General features: G+C 36.8%; 1 protein-coding gene across 1 annotated transcript in view; it reads left to right on the top strand.

Annotated features, from left to right (window-relative positions):
- The window catches only part of PRKDC (protein kinase, DNA-activated, catalytic subunit), an 84,352-nt gene that overhangs the window by 2,013 nt on the left and 55,493 nt on the right, over positions 1–26,846 (top strand). The window contains exons 5-33 of the mRNA XM_075705984.1: positions 890–998; positions 2,275–2,387; positions 3,072–3,171; positions 3,711–3,766; positions 3,858–3,888; positions 4,906–5,063; positions 5,288–5,434; positions 7,579–7,743; positions 8,592–8,760; positions 9,834–9,883; positions 10,494–10,631; positions 10,915–11,064; positions 11,516–11,631; positions 12,325–12,484; positions 13,349–13,435; positions 13,802–13,921; positions 14,304–14,463; positions 14,906–15,012; positions 16,016–16,106; positions 17,492–17,655; positions 18,325–18,477; positions 19,757–19,864; positions 20,671–20,897; positions 21,320–21,414; positions 22,402–22,501; positions 23,502–23,635; positions 24,157–24,411; positions 25,448–25,674; positions 26,574–26,782. Coding sequence (XP_075562099.1) covers positions 890–998; positions 2,275–2,387; positions 3,072–3,171; positions 3,711–3,766; positions 3,858–3,888; positions 4,906–5,063; positions 5,288–5,434; positions 7,579–7,743; positions 8,592–8,760; positions 9,834–9,883; positions 10,494–10,631; positions 10,915–11,064; positions 11,516–11,631; positions 12,325–12,484; positions 13,349–13,435; positions 13,802–13,921; positions 14,304–14,463; positions 14,906–15,012; positions 16,016–16,106; positions 17,492–17,655; positions 18,325–18,477; positions 19,757–19,864; positions 20,671–20,897; positions 21,320–21,414; positions 22,402–22,501; positions 23,502–23,635; positions 24,157–24,411; positions 25,448–25,674; positions 26,574–26,782 — 3,899 coding nt within the window. The remainder of the gene's footprint in view (positions 1–889; positions 999–2,274; positions 2,388–3,071; positions 3,172–3,710; positions 3,767–3,857; positions 3,889–4,905; positions 5,064–5,287; positions 5,435–7,578; positions 7,744–8,591; positions 8,761–9,833; positions 9,884–10,493; positions 10,632–10,914; positions 11,065–11,515; positions 11,632–12,324; positions 12,485–13,348; positions 13,436–13,801; positions 13,922–14,303; positions 14,464–14,905; positions 15,013–16,015; positions 16,107–17,491; positions 17,656–18,324; positions 18,478–19,756; positions 19,865–20,670; positions 20,898–21,319; positions 21,415–22,401; positions 22,502–23,501; positions 23,636–24,156; positions 24,412–25,447; positions 25,675–26,573; positions 26,783–26,846) is intronic.

Below are 26,846 nucleotides of genomic sequence, written 5' to 3'. Positions count from 1 at the left end.
ATTACTATAGTTGTGCTATATGTATCATGCAGAAAATCTGTAGTCTGCAGTAGCAAGAGAATAGTGATAGTGTAATACTTAGTAAGAGATATGTCTTAACAACAGATAGTCTTTGATATTGCTCCAATAGGTTGCTTTGATGTGAGCATGTCATTCCTTCATCTGCTAGAGCAAGACACAATTGTTTTGGGGGCAGTTGCAGAACTTCTCTCTCCCGGTTTATTATGGCTCTTTAAGGATACATTTTGCAGTTCAATTGTATTCTTACTTAAAAATGTTATGCATTAATATATGACATTATAATATAATCTATTAGATACAGTATGTGAAAGGTGTGGAGGAGAAGAGCTTTTTTTCAGAAGTGTTATTACTGATATAGTAATTTCTTAATGTGCTTTCTTAGAATGCATTAGACCCTTGTTTTGCAAATGCTTTTGCATCTACTTAATTTTGTTTGTGAGAAACAAGACTTCCTTTTGAGTTATTCTGAGTCAGTTGTTCTGTGAATTGGATTGGCTTTATAGCAGCAGGGAGAGAAATAAAATATGATAAAGGCTACTGCTAAGCCTGTGCTCTTGGGGGGGTTATATATATATATGAAAAAAAGTACAGAAAAAATTATACTGTGTCTAATTTCCATGTAGAAGATCTGTATATAGTATGTATAATATAAATTATAAACTTTATATTTATACATATATAGGAAAGTAGTTTGTTGTTAAAGTAAATTTCCTGCCAGTACTCTTTCCTGGACCAGTCACCTTAAATCTCTTTCAATGAGTAGCATACTTAAGCTGAAGTTACGCATACAAACTGTGTTTTTATTTAAGATTGTGGTAGTGATATTAATGATTTTCCTAAATTTTCTTTTTTTTTAAATCTATCTTAGTTGCTCCAAAGTTTACGATATTCCTGTGTGATGGAAGAAATGAAAGTTGGGGAGATATTTAATAAATTTTATGGAGAACTTGCCACAAAAAGTAAAGTTTCAGATACAGGTAGGCTTTAGTTTTTCTGTCAATGTCCTTTGTTTTATTTACACTCAGTTTTTGTTGGATTATACCCATGGAAATGTGTTTGTTATTCCCATGGCAAGTGTGTTTAAAAATGGTAGCTGTCATGTTTTAGAGCCAGTAAAATTTGTTCAGGTCTTCTGATCGTGATCATGCAGTTAGCTGTTTCTTAGCAGACTTGTATACATATATAAGCTAACATGTGGGAGGAATCATATAATTTAATTTACTGGTGGCAGTTCATACTGATTTTAAGCATAGGTCTGGTTTAGGATTCCTGACATAAAAGAGTATTTGTGTGTCTCATCTGTTATTGTTAGTCCCTGAATGCCTAAATCTTGAAAGTAATTCCAGCTTTCTTGTCCTTAACCAACTTAACTTTGCTAGGCTTTTAGATTCCCCCCCCCCCCCCCCCCCCCCCCCGAGGTTCATTGCTACGCTGGTGTAGCTGAACCTTTGAAGTTACTCTTATACATGTTTTATAGCTATACATACACATACTCCTATAACTTTGAGCCTTAAGAGTAGTCCTGGTCCCTCCAGTGGGTGCTCCTATCAAAAGCAGAGGCTGCCCATCCCTGTCAAAGTTCATGTAAGGCCCAGCTCAGTTATTAAAGCTCTTTGTAGCCTTATTCCAGCCCTGGCCAGTTTTGTCCTCAGAGCTGCACTTTTAGTGTAACAGTTCCTGCATTGGTTGCCCCTAACGGGAGCTCATCAATTCCTGCCTTGCCTAATTATATTATTTCTGATGTTAAGCACACTACTGTGAGCTCTAGTTTGATCATCTTGGCTAGTTACAGCGGAAATCTTCGCTTGGCAGGTCTCATGAAACTTGCTGTGCCTGTGTAGAACCCTTTAGCCTGAACTGAAGCCTAGAAACTTCTGCTAGCTGTTGGCTTTAACCCTGATGGTACTTAGAAGACCCAGCATAACCTCAAGGCCAGCAGCAAACTTGGATTAGTGGTAAATGCTTCCTCAGTGGATATGGCCTTGATTAATTGGTTTTCTAAGCCACGTCTAAAAAGAGTAAATGTGTTTAACTTATTAATGTGAAAGGAAGATGCATCTTACATCATAGTATGTAGATATATGTATGTATGCACATCATAAAGAGCCATCTTTCCCACATGCTAATCACCAATTAAAATTAAACCATCAGGGATGGTTTTCTCATGGTTGCAAGTTACATAGGAATTGCAATGCAAATGTCCAAGTAATGATTTCAGTAATTAATATTTAATAATATTAAATTACTTTCCAGTACTGGAGAAGATTTATGAGCTTTTGGGAGTTTTGGGAGAGGTCCAGCCTAGTGACATGATTAGCAACTCTGAAAAATTATTCCGAGCTTATTTGGGAGAGCTTAAAACACAGGTATGATTGGAATTTCTTTTCAGACTCTTGCATTGCTTTGGTTTTTTTTCCTTTGATGTGTGTGGCACTGTATGTTGGAATACTATTGTAATTAGTACAATTTGTAGGGATCTAACTGGACAATCATAAATGCTTCCTTAAGGACTGTTAAAGTTTGTGTTCCCTGGTTCTGAGAAGCTTTCAAAGTAAAAATTCGAGGCCATCAGTGACAGCTTATAACCAATTTATTGTGAAAGAAGATGGCATGTGATGATCACTGCAGTAGCGCCCAAGAAAAGTTATATTGCCATACACTGATAGTTTCTGACTTGGTCTCTACTAGCTGCAAAATCCTTGCACTTCAGGTAAATATCACAGTTCTGCTGAACTTTACTTTCCTATATTCTGCACTTTTAAGACATTAGTCTGTGCTCTCTAAGTTTTGCTGTGATTGGTCTTGGTGGAACATACTTCATGCTTTTCAAAGGATTTCTTATGCTTCTGTAGTCAAACTCCCTCCCAAATGATATGAAGCTTCTGAGTAGGAGATGTTTCTGTGGACTTGTGTTCATAGAGGTGGGTGCTGACATAACTGTATTAAGTTGGAATATGTTATTTTATCTATGCTCCTAGGAACTCGGAAGCCTTGGTGTAAATTTATCTTAGCTTGAGGATAATATTTTTTTCAATTCCTACTTTTTTTAGATGACATCAGCTACAAGGGGACCCAAGCTACCTGTTGTAGCAGGATGTCTGAGGGGACTGGTTGCACTCCTGTACAACTTTACCAAATCTGTGGACGAAGGTATGTTCTTTTTCTATGTGAAAAACAGTTACACAATTTGATATATTTTAATCATTATACAGCCAGCAAGCAGCACCATTTGTTGCTGTGAACTCAGAATGAAAATTTCCCCACTGGTAGATGGTTTATGCAAAAGCAAGGCCTGTCCAGCTACATGGTCCTTGTAGTCTGTCTTTGTGCGGAGTGGCTTCGTCAGTGTGTTTCTGCACATAAACGTTTGGGGTGCTATTTTCTAACCAGAGACTGGACAGCTGTGAGAGCCACACTGAAGCTGGAATGTGGTTTATACAGAGATGTGTTTCCCTTAGAAGAGACATGTCTGTTAAAACATGGGTATTCAGAAAAATCAATGAATATAGATGTACAATTTTTTCAAATTTAAGAGTATTTCAGAAAAAAGCATCTCTGCCTCTTAAAATGAGATGTGTAAGGCTTTCCAATACTGCTTCTTCATACCAAGCTTTGGAAAAAAATAATCTGTCTTTACTCTACCTCTTGTGTGTCAGTAGTGAAATACTCATTATTGGATTGCTTCACAGATCCTCAGACCGCAAAGGAGATTTTTGGTTTTGCAATGAAAGCAATCAACCCACAGGTAAATCTGCCACACGTTAGTTGTTCCGCATAAATGAATTAGCCCTGATGAAGAATAAATCACGTACGACAAACCTTTTCTGATATTACAGGTTGATCAGAAGCGATACGCAGTACATCTAGGTAAGACTGTAAATTATTTCAGTTCATGCTGAGGTGGATATCGTACATGCAATGGTGTCTTCTGTCTGGAGTTGTTTATTCTCTGCTGGCTGTCTTTGGTCTTCTAAGCTGATTGGGGAGCAAAGCTGGTGTACTTTTAAGTTGGAATCTAAGAGTTAAACATATTTGGTTAAACTAGGCAAGGTCTAATCAGCCTATGAACAGAGCAGCGTTACACTTGATTCCATTTGCCCCTCTGGAGTAGTACAAAACCCTGGTATGAGAAGGGAATCGTAGTAGGAGTAGAAATAAGAGGAGTGTAGCAAATTAGGAGAAAAGAGTTGATGGTGGATTGTGTTAAAGGAAAAAAAAATAGAATAGAAAGAGAACGGGAATTTCACCGGAAGAAGAAGAAAATTAGGAACTCTTGAAGAGAATGAGAAATTGGCCTGTGAAATGAGAGTGGCTTATGCAGAAATTGCAAAAATACAGGATTTGAGTACTAGGCTTGTGGCAATTGTGAAGGGTAAAACCTTCTTTAAAGATAGTCTGCCAAAAAAAAAAAAAATTAATTTGTTAGGGATCTTGAAATTTCATTTATGTTTATATTTGGGATTGGGAAATTACCTATATTCTGAACTCTCTATTTGTCTGCATCACAGTTTGGTGGAGGAGGGCACTTGGGCATATGTCCTGACCACAGAAACCAAATCCTTGTGAATTGTGTGATTGAGTTCTATTATTTGTAACCTATAGAGTCCCTTTCTTTTTCACTGTTAATATAAAATACTTCAGAACACAGCTGTGCGTTTTGTAATGGTGTACATTAAAAAAGAGGATTTTGAAGGGTTGTTTTTATGCTTAAGTTCTTAATGGTTGGATACTGATACCGTAATGGCTAGAAGAATGTATTTTATACCCTCTAGTCATGGTAGGTATATCTACCTGAAGTCCTAATGTGGACTTTTATAGTCTGGTCTGTTTTTGGAAAGTGGAATATAAGTCTGGGGTTTAATGGGAATTGTTTTTAAATTGCAGCTGGTTTACAGTTGTTCAGCTGGCATGCTGCTCAGTTTGGTACCTTACTCCTAGACAACTATGTCTCCCTCTTTGAAGCAATGTGTAAATGGTGTGGCCACACAAATCAGGACCTGAAGAAAGCCGGTCATTCTGCACTAGATTCATTCCTCAAGCAGGTGTTGTATCTTCACTGGGATCTCTGAGACTAAAGCAAAGTCAAATTTCTTGAAATAGTGGGGATATTTGGTGCTTGGAAGTTCAGTGAGTTTGTTTAATAAATAATTATTTTGTTTGAAGTGCTTAATATTACGAGCTAAGTATCATCTAAGATTTACTGTCATTTTTTTGAGCCTTTTCTCATGTTTCTCGAAATCCTGACATTTTTATATCTGCTTTACAGATTTCTTTAATGGTAGCTAAGGATGCAGAGCTACACAAGAGCACGTTGCAGTACTTCATGGAGCAGTTCTATGGAATCATCAGAAGAATGGATTCAAGCAACAAAGAGCTGTCCATCGCCATTCGTGGATATGGGCTTTTTGCAGGAGTATGTGCAGGAAACTTGTTCTGATAAAAGAGCATACTGGATGAATCTAAAGCTAGGATTTGTATACCATTCATTTTACAGTTTTACACAGCTTGTTATATAGGGAACGCTACTGTTTCCGGATTAAGGGTGGAACTTAATTAGCTACACTGTAAAATACTTTGTGGTTGAAAATTATTAAAACACATACTGAATTTAGTGGGAGCACTTGCAGCATTGAGGGCTGTGGTTACTTCTGCTTGTGCACTAGTTCTGAAGTGGAAAAACTAGGGACTCATGTACAGCTGTCACAAAGCTTAAGGATGTGCTTAATCACTTAGTTACAGACAAGATCTCGTTAGCTCTGTCTGCATTTCAGATAGTAGATCCAGGCCAGCTCTGCTCTGGGAGCAGTTCAGGTGTGCTTCCTACAGAGCAGGAATCTCAGAACACTCAAAATGCGCTGCTAACTGCAAGACACTAGGAGGTAATCTGTGAAACCACTGCAAATTAAAAAATTAAACCATGCTTATATGTTTATGTGGAGTGCAGATGTATTTGTCAGGAAGCACCGTTAAGGACCAACTTCCAATTTTTGTCAGCAGTCAATTAAAATAGGAATATAAAAGTAATGTTAAGGTTCTGTAGAGAAGGGATGGTGTTTATGTATCTGCAACCTCCGTGCTTGATGATGGTACCCCAACTTTTATATAACAAAATTCTAGACATTCCTTTATTTTTATCTCTCTCAAAGAAAAGACTAGGTTAAATAATCTCAAATATTATGTAGAAAAAGTTAGGAAATGTGATAGAATAAGCTGGTTACTGGCTGAATCCTTTCCATTTTGCTACCTTTTGAGCAGAGTGCATTTTTTTTGTAGAATTTTCATTGTGCTTTGTTGAAACATAGCCTTCCTCTTCTATGATATGAATAGAAAGGAATTGAGTTAAAGGTATTGTTTCCAGAAACGAATGAAGTATTTCAAATTACTGAATTGAAAGAACCTTGTTAAAAATACCTGTTACGGAACACAAGAAGTTGATTAAAACTGCATAATGTAAATACAGACATAGGGTAAGACTGCAAATTTTGACAGGAAAAAATGGGTCTTAACGCTCCAATACCTATAAAGTTTTCATATGTTAAGACACACTAATAGTTGTTAGCCTGCTTAGACTAAATCTTGGCCAAGCATCAGATGCTAGGTTGTGAGAAAGCAGAGTCTTGCTGCTACTGCAAGAATGGCCTCAGCCTGAACACAGGTTCAGTGATTGATTCAGTTTCACAGCAGAATGTTTATTTTACTGCCTAATTGCTAAAATAATTTGAAAGTAATACTTGCAGTTCTACAAATGATACATGGATAGTCTTAATTTTGTCAGCATGTTTTTAGACAGACTAGATTCAACCTTTAGCCTGCCTAACTCTCGTATTCTGTCATTAGCCAAATCAGTCCATTCTTTTTCCGTGGTCAGTCCCCTACTACAGTTCTTGCCTGTGACCTGGTTCCTGGTTAGTTTTCCACAAAGACTGCTCTTTGACCTAGCTCATGCTAAATACTGTTATTTGCAAATCATTCTACAGAAATCTGTAAGCATTATTACATACCCTCTAGTACTATTTGGGGTGCTTTCTGCTTGTTCATTAGTTCAGGAGTAGTCTTTATCCTCTGTTTTTACAGATCCCAGCACAGTACAAGTTCAGAATTTGGGCTGCTGGGTTAAATATTAAATAGTAGTAGCCTGTGAATGATAATTGGTTAAGCCACATTAAGGTAAGCCACGTACTACTTTTAATGCAGCTAGGTCAAAATATAAGTGAATATTAGCATCCATAATGCCATATATAAGATATTTACAGCCAAACTCCATGCTTTTCAGGCTGGATTTGAAATTGTGTCACTGAAACTTCAAGTACTTTTATAGTAAATTACACTGCATCAGTAAACTATTGTTTTAGTTCATTGCAGGTACCATGTTTCTCATACATGTAGCAAGTAGAATACTTAAAGTTAGTTTATTCAGATGTATTGAGTTCCTGGAAAAAATTAAAAGATTAATCGTGTTATGGTTCAGTGAACACTTGGCTGGGTTTTAGTGCTACAGCATACGTTTGCTTGACTGTACAAAGTTACTAAATCAGTATTTTATTTTCTCTCTGTAAGCCCTGTAAAGCTATACACTCTAAGGATGTTGACGACATGTATGTAGAGCTCCTTCAGCGTTGTAAGCAAATGTACCTTACAGAAACAGAAACAGTAGATGACCATCTGTATCAGCTACCAAGTTTCCTCCAGTCCATTGCAAGTGTGATATTCCATATAGATACAGTAAGTGGAGTATTTAAAGTACCAGTCAATTTTTTTTATGCAGCTACAGATGTGTAAGAAGGTAGTAGCTGTGAACTTACCTGTGATAGAAGGTGTTTCTTTATCTGAAATACGATGACGTATAGCTCCTAGGGGATGGGAATAATATCAGGAGAATACTTTATTGGATTTTATTTGAATAAAGAAAATGCACAGAATATACTAAATAAAATGCTACAGTGCATTGTAATGAAAACTGTGATAGCCAGATGTGAGTAGTTTTGTATTTATTTTAGGCGAAGCTATTTATTTGGACCTAGCCTTACCCTTCTCTTTATGTGATTATACCACTCTATTGCTGCTTTTTCTTTTGGTACTGATACTTAGTGTGTTCTCTGAGGCCGATACTTTGGGTTTCCTCTGATGCTATGCTGTCCAGGTGCTAATGAGGGCTTTCTGGATCCTAGCTGGAGCTGGGAAGTCAGGTTGGGCCAGAGAAGAGACTTTCACTTATATTCTGTATTCAGATTGTTAAGGATGAACAGATCATACTGCTGTGTTATTGTTTAATTAAATTGGTACTTTTCTAATAAGCTGACGACTGATCCCACTGAAGCACTAATCTATTCAGGAGCTACTTTCCATAATGAGTTCCAGGAAGATTTCTTATTTTGTTTGTTTTTTTGGTTTTTTTTAAATATGTAAGATGAATTCACTTGCTAAGTCTTTTATTGTTTTCAGAGCAGGTCATGATGTAAACTTTTGTAAACAAGTATCTTGCTGAAATAATTTAGCATTATTCCTCACATTGATACTGAGTTATAATCATTGTCTTTGCATGATGGCTGTTTTGGTTTTATTTCTTCTAGATTCCTGAAGTATACACTCCGGTACTTGAACATCTAGTTGTACTGCAGATCAATAGCTTTCCACAATATAGTGAAAAAATGCAGTTAGTCTGTTGCAGATCTATAATAAAGGTATTTCTAGCCCTCTCAGGAAAAGGTCCAGTTCTCTGGAGTTTTATTAGCACTGTGGGTGAGTCTGTGATATTAACTTTGTTGGGGGGGGTGGGTTAGGGTGGGGATGTGGTTTTTTGGCTTGGGTTTTTTTTTCCCTGAATTGATTAACTGGTTCTAAGAGAGATATGTGGAATAGCCATTTGGGGTCAAAAATGAAGCTTTTCCCATTCTCTAATAATGGAGGTTTAGGGTTCTCGTGTTATTTTTCAATATGTATTGTTAAATCACTTAAGGAATACATTTAACAACTGTTTTGGATGGCAGAGTGGCTATCATCAAGGGCAGGAGAATATATTTTTGTATATAATCTGTTTAAACATAAGACACATGTTCCTGCTCTGAAGGATTGTGGGGAGAAAGGGATTTAACAGAAAAAAGTACAAAAATCTGTTCATACACTTTCAGTTACCCCTACAAAATATCACAGAAAGTAGGGTGAGTGTCATCTCTGTTAGAAATGCAATCTTTATATGCTCTGGAACTTGTACATAGTAAAAATGAATATTCCAATTAGTCAGATATGGTTCTGTGAATGTAATAATGAATGTATCAGCATTGGTAGCTGACAATTCCAGTAGCCTCCACCATGCTGACATTTCATTAGAATGATTTTCAGAAATTATTTTTAATATCTTTCAGTTATTTGCAGTGGCTTTTCTTTATTGCTGTGGCATTTTCATTGTTTTCCATGTTCTTGATTTGGGATATGGTGCACCCAAGCACCATGCCGGAATGGAGATCCTAAGTCCATGTCTGTGAGAGTCATTGGGAGTTGTTGCCTTTTTCATTATGGCCATTATAGGCAATACCTTGGTCATCACTGCATTCAGACTCAGGAAAAAGTCAAAAGTAGTATTGAGAAAAAGTAGTAAGAAGCAAGTTCAAAATTGATTCCCTGTGAAACATCCTAGAGTTATGGCTCTGGTTTTGGATATATTTGTCCTTAGAGAAAAATCTATGGTTTGCCTCTCCCTTATCCTGACAGAATGTAGAAAATAGAAGTCTGATTTAATTCAATGCTAACGTAATGAAATGTGTGGATTATATGCCTTTTTAGGTCTGTTCAGGCATTTTTTTTGTTTGTTTCAGTGCATCAGGGATTAATCAGAATCTTCTCCAAGCCAGTCACATTTTCAAAGGTAAAATAACTGTTTAAACATGTTTATTTCATCTGGCTTCCTAAGAGTATACATTCCAGTTCTTGAAGATCTAACCCATTAAACAGGGGAAGGCCCAAAGAAGCAAAAATAGTACCATCCATTTTGAATTGTGGCTCAGTTGTTATTAGTCTCTGGTCCCTACATCTGCTGAGGATAGTGAGGATGTGCCTCTTCTACCAAATGAAAAAAATAACAGGAAATAGACTTTTGTTCTCTGCAGTTCTTGTTTGCTCAGGTTGTCTGTAACAAAGTAGGTTGTACTTAAGGTCATCTAGCTTTCTTCTGGATTATCAAATCTTGGACACTTTAAAAGGTTTACTGAATGTTTGTGTTAAGGGAGGACTTTAAAGCTTTTTAGTCCTGTGCAGCAGGATAACTATAGAGTTTCTCAAATAACTGACCACTGGAAGGAGAAGAGCTTTAGAGACTTTTGAAGGGAGCTGGTTGGTTTGTGCTCTTTTCATGTTGGTTAAATGAGAAAGCTAAACATTTCATGTTTCTACCTGCAGGAGTAATTTTATGTTGTATTTTGGCTTGAGTCAGGTAGTTACATATGCAGTGTTTCTGAAAATATTGTGTGTCCTTTAAGGATTTTTTTGGAAAAGAAACTTCTGGATCTGAAGACTCACGTGAAGCTGGAGAGGTTGAGATAGGGAGATGGAAAGTACCAACCTATAAGGACTATCTGTATCTTTTTAGAAGTCTACTGAACTGTGACACAATGAAGGTAAGAGCATAGTTAATATGGAAATACAAAAGGAAAAGTAGTCTTGAGTCTTATCACTGCTTTTCTAACCCTAGAATTTTTCCAAATGTCATGCTGTAGAACTGTTTCCTGGATTTAGTTGGATTTTGTGGCTGATAAATGAATTAAACAGGGATGAATTTAGGCTTCCATAGCTGAGGAATGTCTAAAGCCGAATTCTCTGAATCATTCAAATCTTCATTTGTAAATTTGAGAAATAATTCTCATTGGTGTTTTGAAACGTGAACTTTTTCCTCCTACACAGGAATGTGGTTTTGAAGATGAAAACCTTCTTACTGCAGATTCACCACTGCAGTCCCTGAATCGCTTGCTGTATGATGAAGTTATAAAATCTATTTTGAAGATTATTGCGAAGTTGGACCTGAGTGTTCAGAAACTGGATGTTAATGAACAGGTGAGACCTGATGACTTGTCCTTTAATTCCTGCTGTTGTACGGGAATGAAAATCACATTCCCTGTTTTGTTTTCATTATGATTATATACCTCCTCATAGTGTCCTTGAAGTAATGTTCGTACTAGTCAAAATGTTTTACTTCATATTTCTGGATATTGCATTGCAGTGTTAGGAGGTGGGAACATGGGAATTGGAAGAAGTTCACAGAATCTGTCATGCCTGCACTGGCATCTAGTGGTTTTCATTTTTCCACTCGCTTTTTCCTTATGAGCAAGCAACCCATATTATTTCTTTGAATTATTGATGTGTCAATTATTAGTCATTTGCCTGTGTTGGACTAGCTCATAGCAGCTAAAAAAAGAGGAGTAGACCCTGTTGATCTGGAGAAAAGGTGTAAATGCTTTCTGTATTGTCACAGATCCAGTGTTCTTGCTTCAATATTTATTTTCAGGATGAAAATGAAACTGACAGTGCTTCGATTGGGCCTACTTCTAACCCTGCTTCAAACCTTCAGCCAACGAAGCCGACAGACTTTATTGCCTTTATAAATCTAGTGGAATTCTGCAGGTATTAATATGTTTTTATGTAGTTTGGAAGTTACAAAGTGCTTGGAAGAAATTTAAAATGAGATTTATTTAAGGTGCCTGTTTCTGACTTATGATGATATACCATATTTCAAAATGCACAAGCTGATTAGCAGGGAGACAGTAAGTGTGTTTCAGACATCTGGGTCCTAGGTAAAAACATCCTAGCTCATCAGCTCAGTTTTTTTAAAGAGTACAGGAGACAAGTAATTAGCTTTCATTATTTGAGTGTAATTGTCTGTCAGTATATGTTGCAACTTTTAGTATTATACTGACCATATATACCAAATACTTCAGAGACCAGAAATACAGTCTTCATAAAGTAGTATGGGGAATTAAATGAAAGGTACAGCATTGTTTGCCTGTGAAGGTCCAGTCGATTTCCCCTAGCAATACTGCAGTCTCGGTAATGAAATGTGCTACGTGAGCATGTGTGTTTGTATAAATTTAATAATGAGATGTAATGAGGAAGAAATGGCTTTGCATTGTAAAGCAAAATAAAAATCTTCCTATGCTTGCCTCAGAAGGCAGCATGTAATTATTCCCTCATTGTCTTTGGGGCTGCTCTGTTATGGCAATACTTCTCTTTCTTGTACTGACTTGAAAGATTGGGTGGGGAGGAACACCCCACAAATATTTTCCCCTCCCTTCTATGTTTTCTGTGCATCTGTTTTAGAGAGATACTTCCAGAGAAGCATGTTGAATACTTTAACCCTTGGGTATATTCCTTTGGGTATGAGCTTGTTATACATTCAACGAGACTACCTCTTATTAGTGGATTCTACAAGCTGCTTTCTGTTACAATGAAAATTGCCAAGAAAATAAAATACTTTGAGGTGAGATCTGTTTTCCCAACAGAGGGGTAACATGTTGTATTAATGATGGTGCAGTTCTTTATATATAGTCTTTTATGCGCTATGGGAAATAGTTCATTGAAACTGTTACTCGGTTGTTTCAAATGTTTATACCATCCTATGCCTCCATAGTTACAAGGACATAGAAATTAAAGATTTAGACTATAACGCAGTTTCTGAAGAGGCACCATCTGTCTATAATGCTATTTCCGAAATCCTGAGCTGGGTGAACAGAGGGATTGGAAATACCCTTGCAGTGCAGACGATACAGAAGATAGCTTGGGTATCAGAAACAATCTAGCCAGAACAGCAGAGACATGTATGGGTTAATTACTCGACTTCTGGAGTATACTTGTATTCCACTCACTGATTTCCACAAGAAATATGATGAACCATTTGCAGTATGGAAGCTATTGTAAAGCGATGGTGCATCATCCCATTGTGTGTGTAGCCCACCACAGAGTCCAGAACTGTCCCTGCCACTGCTGGTGATGGCATCAAGTGAAGCAAATTTGGGAACTCATTGGTATAGATGCTTCTACTGTAGATGATGTTGTGAATTGCTGTTTTCTTATTCCACCTGCATTCTTGCCACCTGGGCATCTACTATGAGGGATTTTTTTTTTCTTTCTTGGTTTGTTAGATGGGAGGGCAAGGAGAAAATTAAGCCATTGAAAAGTTATTTTTCAGTCCTATGTGTCTTGCTTATTTTGGGTAATATTAAGTGTATTCCAAAAAGTTGACTCTGAGTGCCGTGGTACTAGTGTTAGTAAAAAACTTGTGTTTCATATTTGTACTGTGTACTACATTTTTTAATACTGTTGACTCGTGGTTTCTGTTTGGTAGGGTGTCAGTCCAAAGAGTCTCAGAAAATCTCCTGAAGACCCAGAAAAGAAGTCTTGCTTTGCACTGTTTGTAAAGTTTGGAAAAGAGGTAAGTTATTTTGCTGGCTAACTTTCTTAGTCTGAATATAAGGATAAATAACTCAATCAAAATTACATCTTCTCAAAAGTCTGGCATGTATGATAGAAGTATTACAGCTGTTTGAATTATGCAACATAGCGCTTTTTTCTGTGCATTTTTTTACTTAATATTGGAAGAGGCATATTGGTCACTTGTTGATGTACAATTGAGAAATAGCTGTGTAATTGTGCGTTAAATACTTCCTGGTAACCATCTGCAAGTGAATGACATTTCAGTATTGGTTTTGAGTTGTGTATTTTACCTGGGTATTGATATACCTAAATCAATATCTTATAAGGTTTATGATTGTTCTTGACCTATTTATCTGAATTTTAGGTTACAGCAAAAATGAAACAGTATAAAGATGAGTTGTTGGCATCCTGTCTTAATTTTTTGCTCTCTTTACCACATGACATCATCATGCTTGATATCACAGCGTATATTCCCGCACTGCAGGTGGGTCAAAGTGATGTACAGCTAACACTTTTTTTTTCCTAAAACACGTACAAAAATTCTGGAGCAAAGTTAGTATCCTGTTGAGTAAGTAAGATAACTGTTAAGCTTTGCACTGTCTTCAGTGAGATGAAATACTTGACTTTTTGGATAAACAAGTAGATTGTCAGAATTTGTTTTTGCACTAAGCTGACTCTGTTAGTGCCTGTGTTGCAATATAATATATCTCCTGTGCTGTTGTTGAGTGAGATGTTAAGCAGACAACAGTTATTAAGAAGAAAGATGTATTGTATGGTAAATGCTTTCAAATATGGGGGGTTTTTTACCTTTAAATAATAGTAGTCAGTAAAAATGAAAGACTGATAGTTTTACATTTGACACATAGAATGCATTTAAGCTGGGCCTTAGCTGTACCCCAATGGCTGATCTGGGACTGGATGCTTTGGAAGACTGGTCAACTCACATCCCCAGACATATAATGCAACCTTACTACAAGGATGTTCTACCTCTTCTTGATGGTTATTTGAAACACTCTACTTCTACAGGTACATACAGGCAATAAATTTTTAGACTTGAGGGAGAGGAAAATGATTTTTGCATAGTTATGCCTAGAGGTATGCATGTGACATACTTTTTGTCTAGGTTGTGCACTTCTTGTGGTTGGAACAATATAATTTCTCTTACACCCCAAAATTTGCCTTTTTCTTAAACTAGGATTTATTTGCTAATGCCAAACAATCATTAATTGTAGCCATTTTACATGCCCCTTCTCTGTGATTTGTCCTTTGTATCCTTAAATCAGCTTAGTTTTCACTGAGAGAGACTTATTTTCCTTAGTAAAGATTTAAAATGAAGGAAGAATTGTCACATCCTAAAAATAAAAACAGGGGCAAAACCAGGGTGGGTTTTTTTAAAGAAACTATGAGTAGGTGCATGAGGTGCAGCTACAGTAAACTAATGTTAATATGCTGGTTTTTTATTCATCAGTTGAATCCCAGAATAATTGGGAAGTAAGGAAACTTTCTCAAGCAGCCCAGAAGGGATTTAATAAAGTTGTGATACAGCATTTAAGAAAAGCAAAGGCTTTTTCATTGGTAAGAACACTGTTTCTTTTTAGAGTTAAATGTGAGTTAATCACCTACCTCTGTTTCTCTTCCTTTTTTGCATGCATACTTTTTTCCTGAGGGTTATTTCTGCCTTAGATCAGTTCAGTGAATCCCGTTCTACAATGTGGCTCAAAAATCAGCACAGCTGGAAAGGTGTCATATTTTAGGGTGAGAATGGGAATGAAGCAGGGAAAGGGAACTGAAGAAATCTTATAAGTTAGCATCACTGCTAGACTAACATATTGTGGAAGCAAAAATTTAACTCCTACACCTAAAATCAGGTCCCAGCTTAGCAGCGGTGCAGTGTGCAAATAACCATTTTGTGAACGTGTAATTTTTGGTTTTTTTAGTTATCTTGTGGATAGGTTCATAGTCTTAGAAGTCAAACATACTATCATTTTGACCAATGACTTCTCAAGTAGCTCAAAATAAGTGTAGTTTTATTTATATATTCCAGTGTGCAAACTAGCTTGGAATAAACTTTTTTTAGGCATGAAACTGGTAGTTATTCATATATATATAAAACTCTTTCCGACCTAGTGGTCTTTAAACAAAATGAGTGAATTTTATATCCTGTACAGGCTGGTTATGAAAATTGGTTGGCTGCTTACATAAAGGTACAGGATTTAACCTTTAAGTTCTGGGATTAAAGCAGATTAAAAGAGTAATTTCTTTCCACTTTTTAGACTATTACATCATTTTGTACGTATGTGTTACCTGTGATGATAAAATTTTAACCTTTACTTGAGAAATGGCAGTTCAAAGCCCACAAAATGTGATGAAAATGCTTTCCAGTCTTGCCCTCTTTTGCTTATTGAACCAGAACTGTTCTCTTGTTTGATGTGGTTCTCCTCCCCACAGGTTCTTCATTTTATCCTCTTCATCCATATGTTAATAAGAGCTGTAAAACCTTAATTTACCATGTAAACCAAGTTACTTATATATAGGACTAACTCTTCTCTCACTAATACAAATCTGTTGAATTATTTAGGATGACAATCCCTCCTTGGGAGCAGTAAGGACTAGAGTGGCACGCCTTCTTGGATCTTTGGGAGGGCAGATCAACCACAACTTAATTACAGGTAAGTGACCTGCCAGTGTAAATAAAAATATTTACGTGCCTCTGCTGTCTCTCTTGAAAGCTGATTTCAATGAGGTCTCAAGATCACTCTATGAGAATGTATGAGCTTTTCAAGGAAAGCTATTTTTTGTTGCTCTTCTTTAAACAAAATTGCTTTTATTCAGTTCTAGGGTTTAGGAGAGCAAAGTATTCGCGAACTTACTATGGAATGCAGAAAGTGTATAGAAAACTTCAGTTAAAGGCAGAAAAATTGTATGCATCCGAGTAAATGGTTTTATTTATCCCCTGCCTTTGCCCCCTAGCTGCAAAGCCATTTTAAAACTTCGCCCCAGTTTGTAACTCCTCAGTACTTTTTTCCACCTTTTTACTACAATTCTCACTTAATCCAGTTTTGCAGAACGGCAGGCTGTGAATTGTGTAAGTCTCTGCAAGTTTACTTCTTCACTTGTGAGTTTAAGGTGCACCATGCCTTTAGTATGTCCAGGTAGTAGAGTTCCATTTGAGTGCCTCCTCAAAAAAAAAAATGTTTTCCACTCTTCTCTGTTCAGTCTGTGAATAAGCTTTATAATTTAATTATTAAATATCATAAAATCTAATTAAAACAAAAATGGAAAAGTATAGTTTAAGTACCTGACCATGATCTTTGAGGGATAAATTCAGTGCAAAATTTAGTCAGTCTAAAAACTAACCTAGTTGTATAGAAGTTTTGTTCCTTTCTTTTAGTGATTACACTTGTTTTTTCTGCCTTCACAATCAGTTTTCTTTCTGCCAAGTACTTCTCTGTTGCTTATTCAGAAACACTGTGGGAAAGTAGCATTATTCCCTGGAAATTAAATACAAAGTGTGGTTAGACTCTGTTAACCAAATTAGCAAATATGGGAATATAGGGAGAGAAGGGAGTAAGTATGGCAGCTTTCCTTGGAGGACGTAGCCATAACTGTAGTTGTTTTCTGTGCAACTGCAGGAGTCTGTATGTTGGATCTTCCTGTCTGATTGTTTATAATAGTAGAAGACAAAAGTAGTATATTGGACGTCTTCAAGAAATATTTTAAATGAAGTATGATTCAATGTCTTATGAGTTTATAATAGTCTCCAAAGTTACCTGTATTGAAACTGGAGGCTGCTGCGTCTGTCTCCTGAAATGTAGGCTACAATTATTTTTCCCATGTGGTGGCTAAACATCTGTTTAGATGTGCAAATAAAACTGTCCTTCTAACATACTTCCGGTACTTGTAACATCCAGTAACTTACAAAGCATTAACATTTTATGGCAATCTAACTGAAGTTGGAATATTACAGAATTTTTTGACTGAGCTACAGAAATACTTGTTCTGTGTATGTTATATAAAGGTTATTTTTTTGTTTTGGTGTTTTCAAATGCGTTAGCTACCTCTGCAGAAGAGAAGATGAAAAAATGTGTATCCTGGGACACTGAAAAGCGTCTGAGCTTTGCTGTACCATTTGCAGATATGAAGCCTGTCATCTACTTGGATTTATTCTTGCCCCGTGTGACTGAATTGGCTCTTTCTGCAAGTGACAGACAAACAAAAGTATTGATGATCTTTCTGCGTCTTTTTTTATGTTAACTGATAAATACTGCATAAGATAATGTCTTCCTTGTTAAGAAAGACCTGTTTTAATTAATTCATAGGTAGCAATGTGCTGCTTTGGTGCTCTTTCATGATGACGTTATTCTAAGCATTTAAAAACTAAAGAGCAGAAGTTGCTATAAGCTCTTATTGGACACCATTGTGCTTTGAGAGTTAGACTTAACATAAAAATGAAAACTTTAAACTAGTTGATATTCAGTGTTCTTTGGCCTCCTTCTCATGCCTAGTCTATGAGCTTGTGGACCCAGTCCAGCAGAGCACTTAAGCAAATATTTTGCTGCTTTGCTGGATTGGTATGGTGATATCCAATGAGAGTCCAGAACGGAGGTATCGTTGGACCTTCATGGTGGGTGACATATGCAAGTGATGAATTTTCTCCAGCTGAAAAGTGACTGTCCATGGTAGAGACTAAAACATTAGGAGAAAGGCCTGTTAGAATGTGTGTCAGTTACTTCCATGGATGTGATCTGTTCCTGGAACAGTGATTTAGCACAGATTGGAATGATTTCTCAAATAGACCCTTTCTTTTGACTCATGCTCTCCTGCCTGCAATTTTGTCTTCTATGTGAAAGTAATGGATGCATAACCAAAGGTATTTTTAAATTTCAGGTTGCGGCCTGTGAGGTGCTACATAGCATAGTCACATATATGTTGGGGAAAGCATCTCAGATGCCAGAAGGATGTCAGGGTCCCCCACCCATGTATCAATTGCATAAGCGAATATTTCCAGTGCTGCTTCGTCTTGCTTGTGACGTAGACCAGGTAAACAGATTTCATTTATAAACATTTTATCTTGTTTAAAATACCTCTAAATATGGGAATTAATTTATGATTTTATTTAGAAGCTATCCTGTTAGGAGTTACCCTAACACATTGCCTTCCCCCTCTCCCCCCAAAATGTAATGTATTTTGTAAGCTGAAATTCTATTTTAGGGATAGTTTTTCAGGATTTCAGGGGCGGGAGGGTGGGGTGATAGCCTTTTCAAAGGCTTCAATAATGGAGTGTAATTCAGAGTAACTTAGAGAAGTGTACAAATACATGAGGGTTTCAAGATTCACGTTTCAAGGTTCATTCAAAGAGTTTGTGGTAGTAGCTGCTCTTTATTGCTGTATCTAATTTCCATATTTTTCTTTTTCTGTAATAAGTTAGTTTGAGGTGAAGTTGATCATTTCAATATTGGGTGAGTGCAGAGCTACAGTCCACAAGAAAAGTGTTTGGGAGGGAATTTGTAGCTGCCTCATTGATAGCTAAGGTTGATATATTTAATTCTAACACCTGAACTTGGTATTTCTTCTCCTTGACACAAAACAGGATAGACGCATAGGTTCAGCCCCACTGAAATTACAGGTCTTGTGCCTTTTCAGACTGCTGTTTGGGCCCTGGCATCCAGATTTTATTTGTAGACCAAAGGGATTTGTGTTCTGTTAAAACATACAGGAAGTTAGGTTACCGCTTTAGGTGAATCCCTTTTTGCTGGTGTATGGCTGAACGTAAACCATAGGTAAATAATGTCTGGATTGGTCCAAACCAATGCACACAGGCATGCACACTGTATTATAAGCATGTATGTATGTAAGCAAGTACATTTAATGGTTTGTTCCTTCATGTTATAGTATTGACAGTATTTGATCAGGTTGTCTTACAGGTAGAATTGTTGAAATCCACCAAGTTAGAATAATGTATATGGTAAATATTAAGAGATATTTTAGATCAAAATACAGCTTAAAACCAAACTTCTGTGTTTCCCTGGCTGTATATTGGCATATCAGTCCGTGGCATGCAATGTTTTTTCTGTCTCAGAGGATCTTACTGAAAGTAAGCTTGGAGATCTTTTGAGAGTAGTTGAATAGAAAGTAGCTAACCAGATGTTGGGTTTTTTTTTTTTTAATCCTTGATATGGGAATGTAATATGAAGCCGATTATTCATCTTACAGACCCTTTTTTCAAAGAAGTATTTTTTTGTTCTTACATATTTTGAATAGCAACATAGCATAAAAATATATTAATCCTTGAAATGTAGTTGGCTTTTACTCTTTTCAGGTAACAAGGCAGTTGTATGAGCCTTTAGTCATGCAACTCATTCACTGGTTTACGAACAACAAAAAATTTGAGAGTCAAGATACGGTGGTGTTCCTGGAAGCTATCTTGGTAGGTTCTAAGTCTTGCTTCTCTTTTTTCTGTGCCATATGGCTTTATTTTCAACTAGCATCATTTTACTACTGAAAGAACCAAGAGCACATAAACAGATATAATGGCTCCTTATTAGTCTGAAAGAAGGAAACCATTTTATCAATTTTGTGATCTTTTAACGTTTCTTAACCAAGATTTTGATGATGGATTTCTCTGTTTCTTTGACATTCTCAAAATACAGGTAGTGTCTTTAGAGTGCTTATAGAATTAATGAAAGACTATTTTTGTCATCAGTGTATACAAGGAACTACTGAAATACATAATTTTTTTCCCCCACTCTGAATTAAAGTTGCTTTTGATGTGTGCTTAATTTTCCTTTAAGCTTTTTTGCTTGCACCAGGTGCAAAAGCTTTAAATTTAAAACTGGCTTTTGCACTGACCTGAAGTGGCTGGAGGCAAGATAGGTCAGGAGGTTTTGTAGTACTTTTTGTAAATTAAAGTCAATGTTGTCACACCACTTCTGAAGTAGAGGAAACTGGCCCATCAGAAAATGAAGTGACTTAGACAAGGCTTCTAAACCATTCAGTAGCTGAGATGGGAATAGAAATCCAGATCTTTGAGACCTAATCCAGTGCTGTGAGGGCTGGAAATGCTGCCCCTTCCCTCGGACAGTAGTAATTTTGAGGCTTTATTACTTCTGGGAAAGTGTGAGTACATTTTTTTAACTTACAAGTAATACTGTGTAAATAAGATGCTCTAATAACTGCACTGAGACAATGCCTTCTTTTTCATTCTTGGGATGAAATAACGTTGTGTCATTTCAGAGTGGCATTGTGGATCCAGTTGACAGCACTTTGAGAGATTTCTGTGGTCAGTGTGTACGAGAATTTTTGAAATGGTCTATTAAGCAGACAACACCAAGACAGCAGGAGAAAAGCCCACAAAACACCAAGTCCCTTTTTAAACGGTTGTACAGTCTTGCTCTTCATCCCAGTGCTTTCAAGAGACTGGGTGCAGCACTTGCTTTTAACAGCATCTACAGAGAATTTAGGTGAGCAAACAGAGCTCGGAGCAGTAGCTAACTTGGACTAAGGGTTGAAGGAGATAAAAGAAATTGAATGTAGAACTGAAATAGTTATCCACTAGCACTCATTCTATTAATGACTACAATAGCTGTAAAATTGAGTTACTCAGATTATTAATTTTTAATAATAATTTTGTAGTTCAGGCTTTCTGCAAGTGGGGAGTGTAGAAGTTTAAATTTCTATCACAAGTTTATGGGTAGTTACTTTTGCCTTTTTAAGATGGTCAGCGAATCTTCATTGCTGTTCTTTTAGAGTGGTTTAGATGTATTTTTTGTACAAACATCTTGTGCAGTTTATCTCTACAGTATTTTAATTTTTTTTAATTAGAATTTCACACTTAGTGCTTCTAACTCATGTTTCTCATCATATTTATTCCTGATTTTTAAAGGGAAGAAAATTCTCTGGTGGAGCAGTTTGTATTTGAAGCATTGGTTGTATTTCTGGAAAGTCTGGCTTTAACCCATACAGATGAAAAATCATTAGGTGAGCTATAATTAATTAACTATGGAATGAATAAAAAGGCCATCCTGTTGAATCTTGGATTCAAAAAGAAAAACTAAACCAAACCATGATTCTATACGTGGAGAAAAAGTAAATGTGCTTGCTTGTGCAACAAAGGAAGGATTATTTTTCATTACTGATAGAGAGGTTATTTGATATTTAGTTAGGAACTGATTGCATGGACTCCATGCAACATATAAAGGTGGAAGATTTTGTGCTCAAGAGGAAGAACCTTTTCACATTTATGATGATTTACAGTTTTATAGTAATACTAAAAATGCTAGGGGTGCTTCTGATTTGAATCTTGATTTTGCAGTTACACATTGTAAAAATGTAGCTTGATGAGAATCTTGAAGTCTGTTCTTTTATAACAAACAAAATGCTTGAAAAAGTGGCATTTCTCTATATTCTGTGAAAGATTTCCACCATTTTGTAATACCCTTTCCTGTTTGCCTTGTCATTCGTCTCTACAACAGTATGTAGCTGTGTGAAGAATCTGTGACCTCTTCCACAGTTCTAATGATTCTTCAGTGAACTTGCTTTTCTCTTTTTTTTTTTTTATGCTCTGACTTTCATCAATGAATAGTAATTAGAACATAAAACCAAAAACTGATGTTACAGGATTTATTTCTTTCAGAGAAACAGTTCAGGATATGATAGAAGTGGCCCCAGAAGAAATACTCGTATGGGAAAATTTTACAGTTTCTGTAAGCATGAGCACAGAAAATAGCATACGCATTTTTATAGCAGAGGCCTTACGGTTGGCTCAGGCCATGTTGACCTGTCTGCTATTTTACAATCTTGTTCTGCGGCCTTGAAAAATTTACTGTAGAAGCACATAGTAGCAGAGGTGATAGACATTATCCTGTGTGTAAGTCTCTTGCACCATTTCTATAGCGAAAATACCTTGATTCATTTAACCAAGTTACTAGCATTTATTTACACATGTCAATTCTCTCTTTCTAACAGGTACCACTCAACAATGTTGTGATACTATTAATCACCTGAAGCGCATAATTAAGCATAAAGCGCCTTCTCTGAACAAGGAAGGAAAACGCCGAGTACCACGGTCAGCAATTTGCCATTCTTTTGCTTTTTAAATATTACATTTTGATTAACGATGTATGTAGTCCCGTTAACAGTTAGGACTGAATAGGGAATTCATCCTGTGACTGTTGCTGATAGAGATCTCCTGATATGTCTGTTGAACCACTGGTGAGAAATGCTGGACATGATAAAAATGATCATGATGGTCATTCTTTATTCCAGTGTGGTGAGCTCAGAACAGGGAGCTTGCTTTAGTTTGGCAAGGACAGAAGGGAAAGAAAAGCATGTTTCCCCCACAGCAGTGTTTATTATAACGTTAGCACTGGCATTACAAAGCCTTTGGAGGAAACTCCTCTCAAGTCTTTTTTTTTTTTTTTTTTTTTTTTTAAATTGCTGTTGGTATTAGCAGAAGTAGGACAAGCAATAGCAGGATGATCAGTGATTAAAGAGAGCTAGTGAAAAAGGTGGAAGAAGCAGGAATGCATTCAGCATCAGGCTGGAGGAAGCCCTGAGTCACTTGGTCTGATCACATAGCTAGCTGACCCTGCTTTGAGCAGGAGGTTGGGCTAGAGACCTCATGAGGTCCATTTCACCTGAATTATCCTGTGATCCTAAAAAAACCAGATGAGTGGAATCTGGGAGCTAACACTCACTGCTGTGGCATATGGTAAGTTAGGAGACTGGACAATTAGGGATGGGATAAAACTGCAGGCTTATTAAACTTTAGTCTCCATTTTTGTCTCTTGGAGTGTTACAAAGAGAAGGAAAGATACCTGATCCTGTTTTTCAAAATGTTGCCCCAAAGACTATGCTCTGGGGATCCAAAGCAGAGTAGGGAGAAAGGAATGCTGCACAAGACGTCCTTGTAGAAGAGCTCTTCCCTGTAATGTAGATGGGTTTTGGTTAGATAGATAAAAGGACATTCATAATGCTCATGGAACATTTTGATTTTTTTTGACTGGAAGACTATGGCTTCTTGGTAGATGTCATGAGGACTGTTAATCCCTAGTATTTTTGTGCAGAGGATTTCCAGCTACTAAGTCAGTGTGTCTTCTGGACATTGTCATGTGGCTCTTAGTGCAGTGTGGACGACCTCAGACAGAGTGCCGGCATAAAGCCATGGAGCTCTTCTATGAATTTGTTCCTTTATTACCAGGTATTGTAAGTCACAATGTATTATTATCTTTGCTTTCGAACTACTGTGGGTGCCTTCCCTCTACGTTTTCTGTGCAAAGTATTAATTACAAGAAAAATTATTTTTTAAGTAAATGTCTGTTCACTTACTGCTGTTAAATAGAAACAAGTAGTTGCTTGTACTGGAAATCAAATATTGTGAGAACGTCGGGGTTTGTGGGCACAGAATAGGGTTTTATTGCAAACTTCCTTCCGGCAAGGAAGGGGAACTTACAGGCCTAGAGCTGCTGTTGCATCTAGCTATGAAGGCAAGGCAGTATTTGCTGACTGGGAGCTAGTGGCAGTATCTCACAAATTGACATTCTCCTTGTGCATAATTTAAGTAGTATGACCAAGGCTAGACCAGAACCAATACCTTCTCTGCTGGAGGGTCCAGTTTGAAACACAAAGCTTGAGCATGTCGGTCCGTTTGCCTGTAATTCCTTGCTAGCTTGAAATGTGTTTTTCTGAAAGAATTTATATTTGTGGTTTTATTTCTATCAGGAAACAAGTCTCCATCTTCTTGGCTGGCTAATGTTCTAAAAAACCGAGATGTTTCTTTCCTCATTAACACATTTGAAGGAGGTGGCAGCGATGCCAAAAGTCCATCTGGGATCCTTTCTCAGCCAACTCTCCGTGGTATGCAGGAGCCCTTCAGTTTACAGACTGTCATGCGGTGGATGGATATGTTCTTAGCAGCACTGGACTGCTACAATACATTCTTTGAGCTGCGAATGATCAAACCTCATGAAATACTGGGTGAGCGATTATCTGTAGTTTCATTCATGTCTGTTACACAAAGCCCATCCAAGATGAGTTTCTAACTGGGACTTGAAGCTTTTTTCTTAAATGTAGAGTTGATGAATTTTACAAATTCTCCCAAAGGTTCCAATCAGAGTTGTTGCCCTGGATGTTTTTTGATTAAGTAGTACTTTGTTAATAGTGTATCTTAAAATGTTTCGGTTTAGTCCTAGAAATAACCTTTACATTTCTGTCTCTCAGTCATCCACTCGCCAGCAACTTCTTTTATTCTAGCTCATCTTAAAAAAATTATGCTGTACAGCTAATTTCCCTCTGCTGAGGCGAGCAATAGTTGGGTTTTTTTGTTTGGTTGGTTTTTTTTTTTAAAATCGTTCCAAAGCTGTTTACCCGCTCTGTATTAATGTCTGGAGGGAGCTATCAGAAAGCAATGAATTAAGTCCCTTTTCACTTTAAGCCTTGTGCGTATTACCTTCAGTTCCTAAGGCTTCAACTGCATCAGGTCCAGAAGCCTTGTATTTGAATTTTGATCATGTGCGTAGTAATACCTCGTCTAGCCATTGTGTCTCTATCAAAAAGTTTTTTTTATTCATGCTCATCTAAACAAAATATTTTTTATCACTGACAGTACAGTTGCATAGTTACTTCATATATGAATTCTTGTACAAGTTCTAGGTAGTCTGTCAGTGTCTTCTCTGTCTTGGTTTAAAAGAGTATTGTACAATCACTGTTGAATGCAGTTAGCATTGGGCCAAATGATTCAAAACTAGGGATTTAAAATTTTCATCCTTCTCATTACACATGCTTAAATCAGTATCATTAATAAGGGCTTATAGTGATTAATAAGTAGAAAGCTACCCTTCACTGCACAGAATGTTAATATTTGGAACTGGCATATGACTTTCAGAAAATACTGGTGTGACGTGATGGTTTTCTGTTTATCATCTCAGTACAACTGTTTCCTTCCCAACACAAAATAATATATTTAAAAGTTGAGAGCTGCTGTATCATTTCAACTTAGTATAATTCTTCTTAGGTGTAAATGAAAGATCCTCATTCTTGGAGGCTGTGCAGTTCTTCCTTGAAACTATTGCTTTGCATGACATCCACGCAGCAGAGCAGTGCTTTGATTGCAGTTCAAAAGGCAGCATGTTCAGTCCACAAGAGAGAGACATGTATAATTACAGCAAGTGTACCATTATAGTTCGAATCATGGAGTTTGTCACCATGATCCTGGAAACATGTCAGCAGGATTTCTGGAAGGTAGGCACTAAAATCTGTAGCAAATAAAAGATACAAAATCTATACGTAAAGATTTGTGTTTTCACTGTGATGTTAGTGTGCTGGAGAATATCAGCTTTAGAGGTGCTTTAATTGAAATCGATGACTAAGCATCGCGAACTGTTATGGTCTTTGCCTGTAAGTGAAAAGAATTATATTGCACAGTTAATTTTAGTGGTTGATGTAGTTCTCATTAGAGGAATTAGTATTTCCTGTATATTCAGTTGTATGTTGACTATGAGACTGCTGTATATTGATTATGAGATTGTCATTCTCTATGGAGTACTTGCAGTGACTATTTCCTGCATGGCTCCTGATGGCCTTAAATGTGTGGAGGTGATAGCTGCTTAAAAGGCAGAAAGGCAGATTGTGGCAATTCTTTCTTGAATTCAGTATAGATATTCAGGTCTCTCCATTTGCCTGGCTTTGATGCAATATAAACTGTATTTAACTATAGAAAGTATAGGATTTATGAGTCTCTTATGAAATTTACACTGCCAGGTTTGTTTCTGAGACTGACTGTCTCTTAAATATCTCTAATAATGTGCACAGAGGTGTACATCTGGATTTCAAGGTGATTACAGGTGTATAAACAAGACTGAAACAGGCCTATGTGGACATAAAAGATTTTATTTGCAGTTTGATGAGATAGCATATATCCTATGTATATTTTTGTAGATACTTAATTTCTGTGTATTAGCACGATTGACTGAAAGTCAGACGTTTCATACAGAAAGAATGTCACTTGGTGAGAATAGTTACTGTTTCGTCTTTTGTTTCATTTTAGATATAAGGACTAATGATGAGTTATGAAGAATAAAATAGGGAAATCTAAATGGATTTTTAAATAAAGCTTTTATTTGATGTTTTATTTTTTCTAGCTACTCGAGAAAGAATTGCTTAATGCAAGCCTTATAGAGCTTCTGGTGATGACAGTGTGTGATCCATCACATGTAGGCTTTAACACTGCTGATGTGCAAGTCATGAAAAATCTCCCAGATATCTCCGTAAGACTCATGAAAGCTTTGACGAAATCTCCCTATAACGAATCTTTGAAACTGTGCATAAAAAGAAGAATCACACCACAGAGGTAAGCAGGGGCTTTCTGGTAAGCATGAATCCAGAACAAATGCCACTCACCATGAGAAATGGAA

This window comes from Pelecanus crispus, chromosome 2, assembly GCF_030463565.1.
Source record: "Pelecanus crispus isolate bPelCri1 chromosome 2, bPelCri1.pri, whole genome shotgun sequence".
Taxonomy (NCBI): Eukaryota; Metazoa; Chordata; class Aves; order Pelecaniformes; family Pelecanidae; genus Pelecanus; species Pelecanus crispus.
Note: the sequence above shows the minus strand (reverse complement) of the source record. Positions and strands in the feature narration are given on the sequence as shown.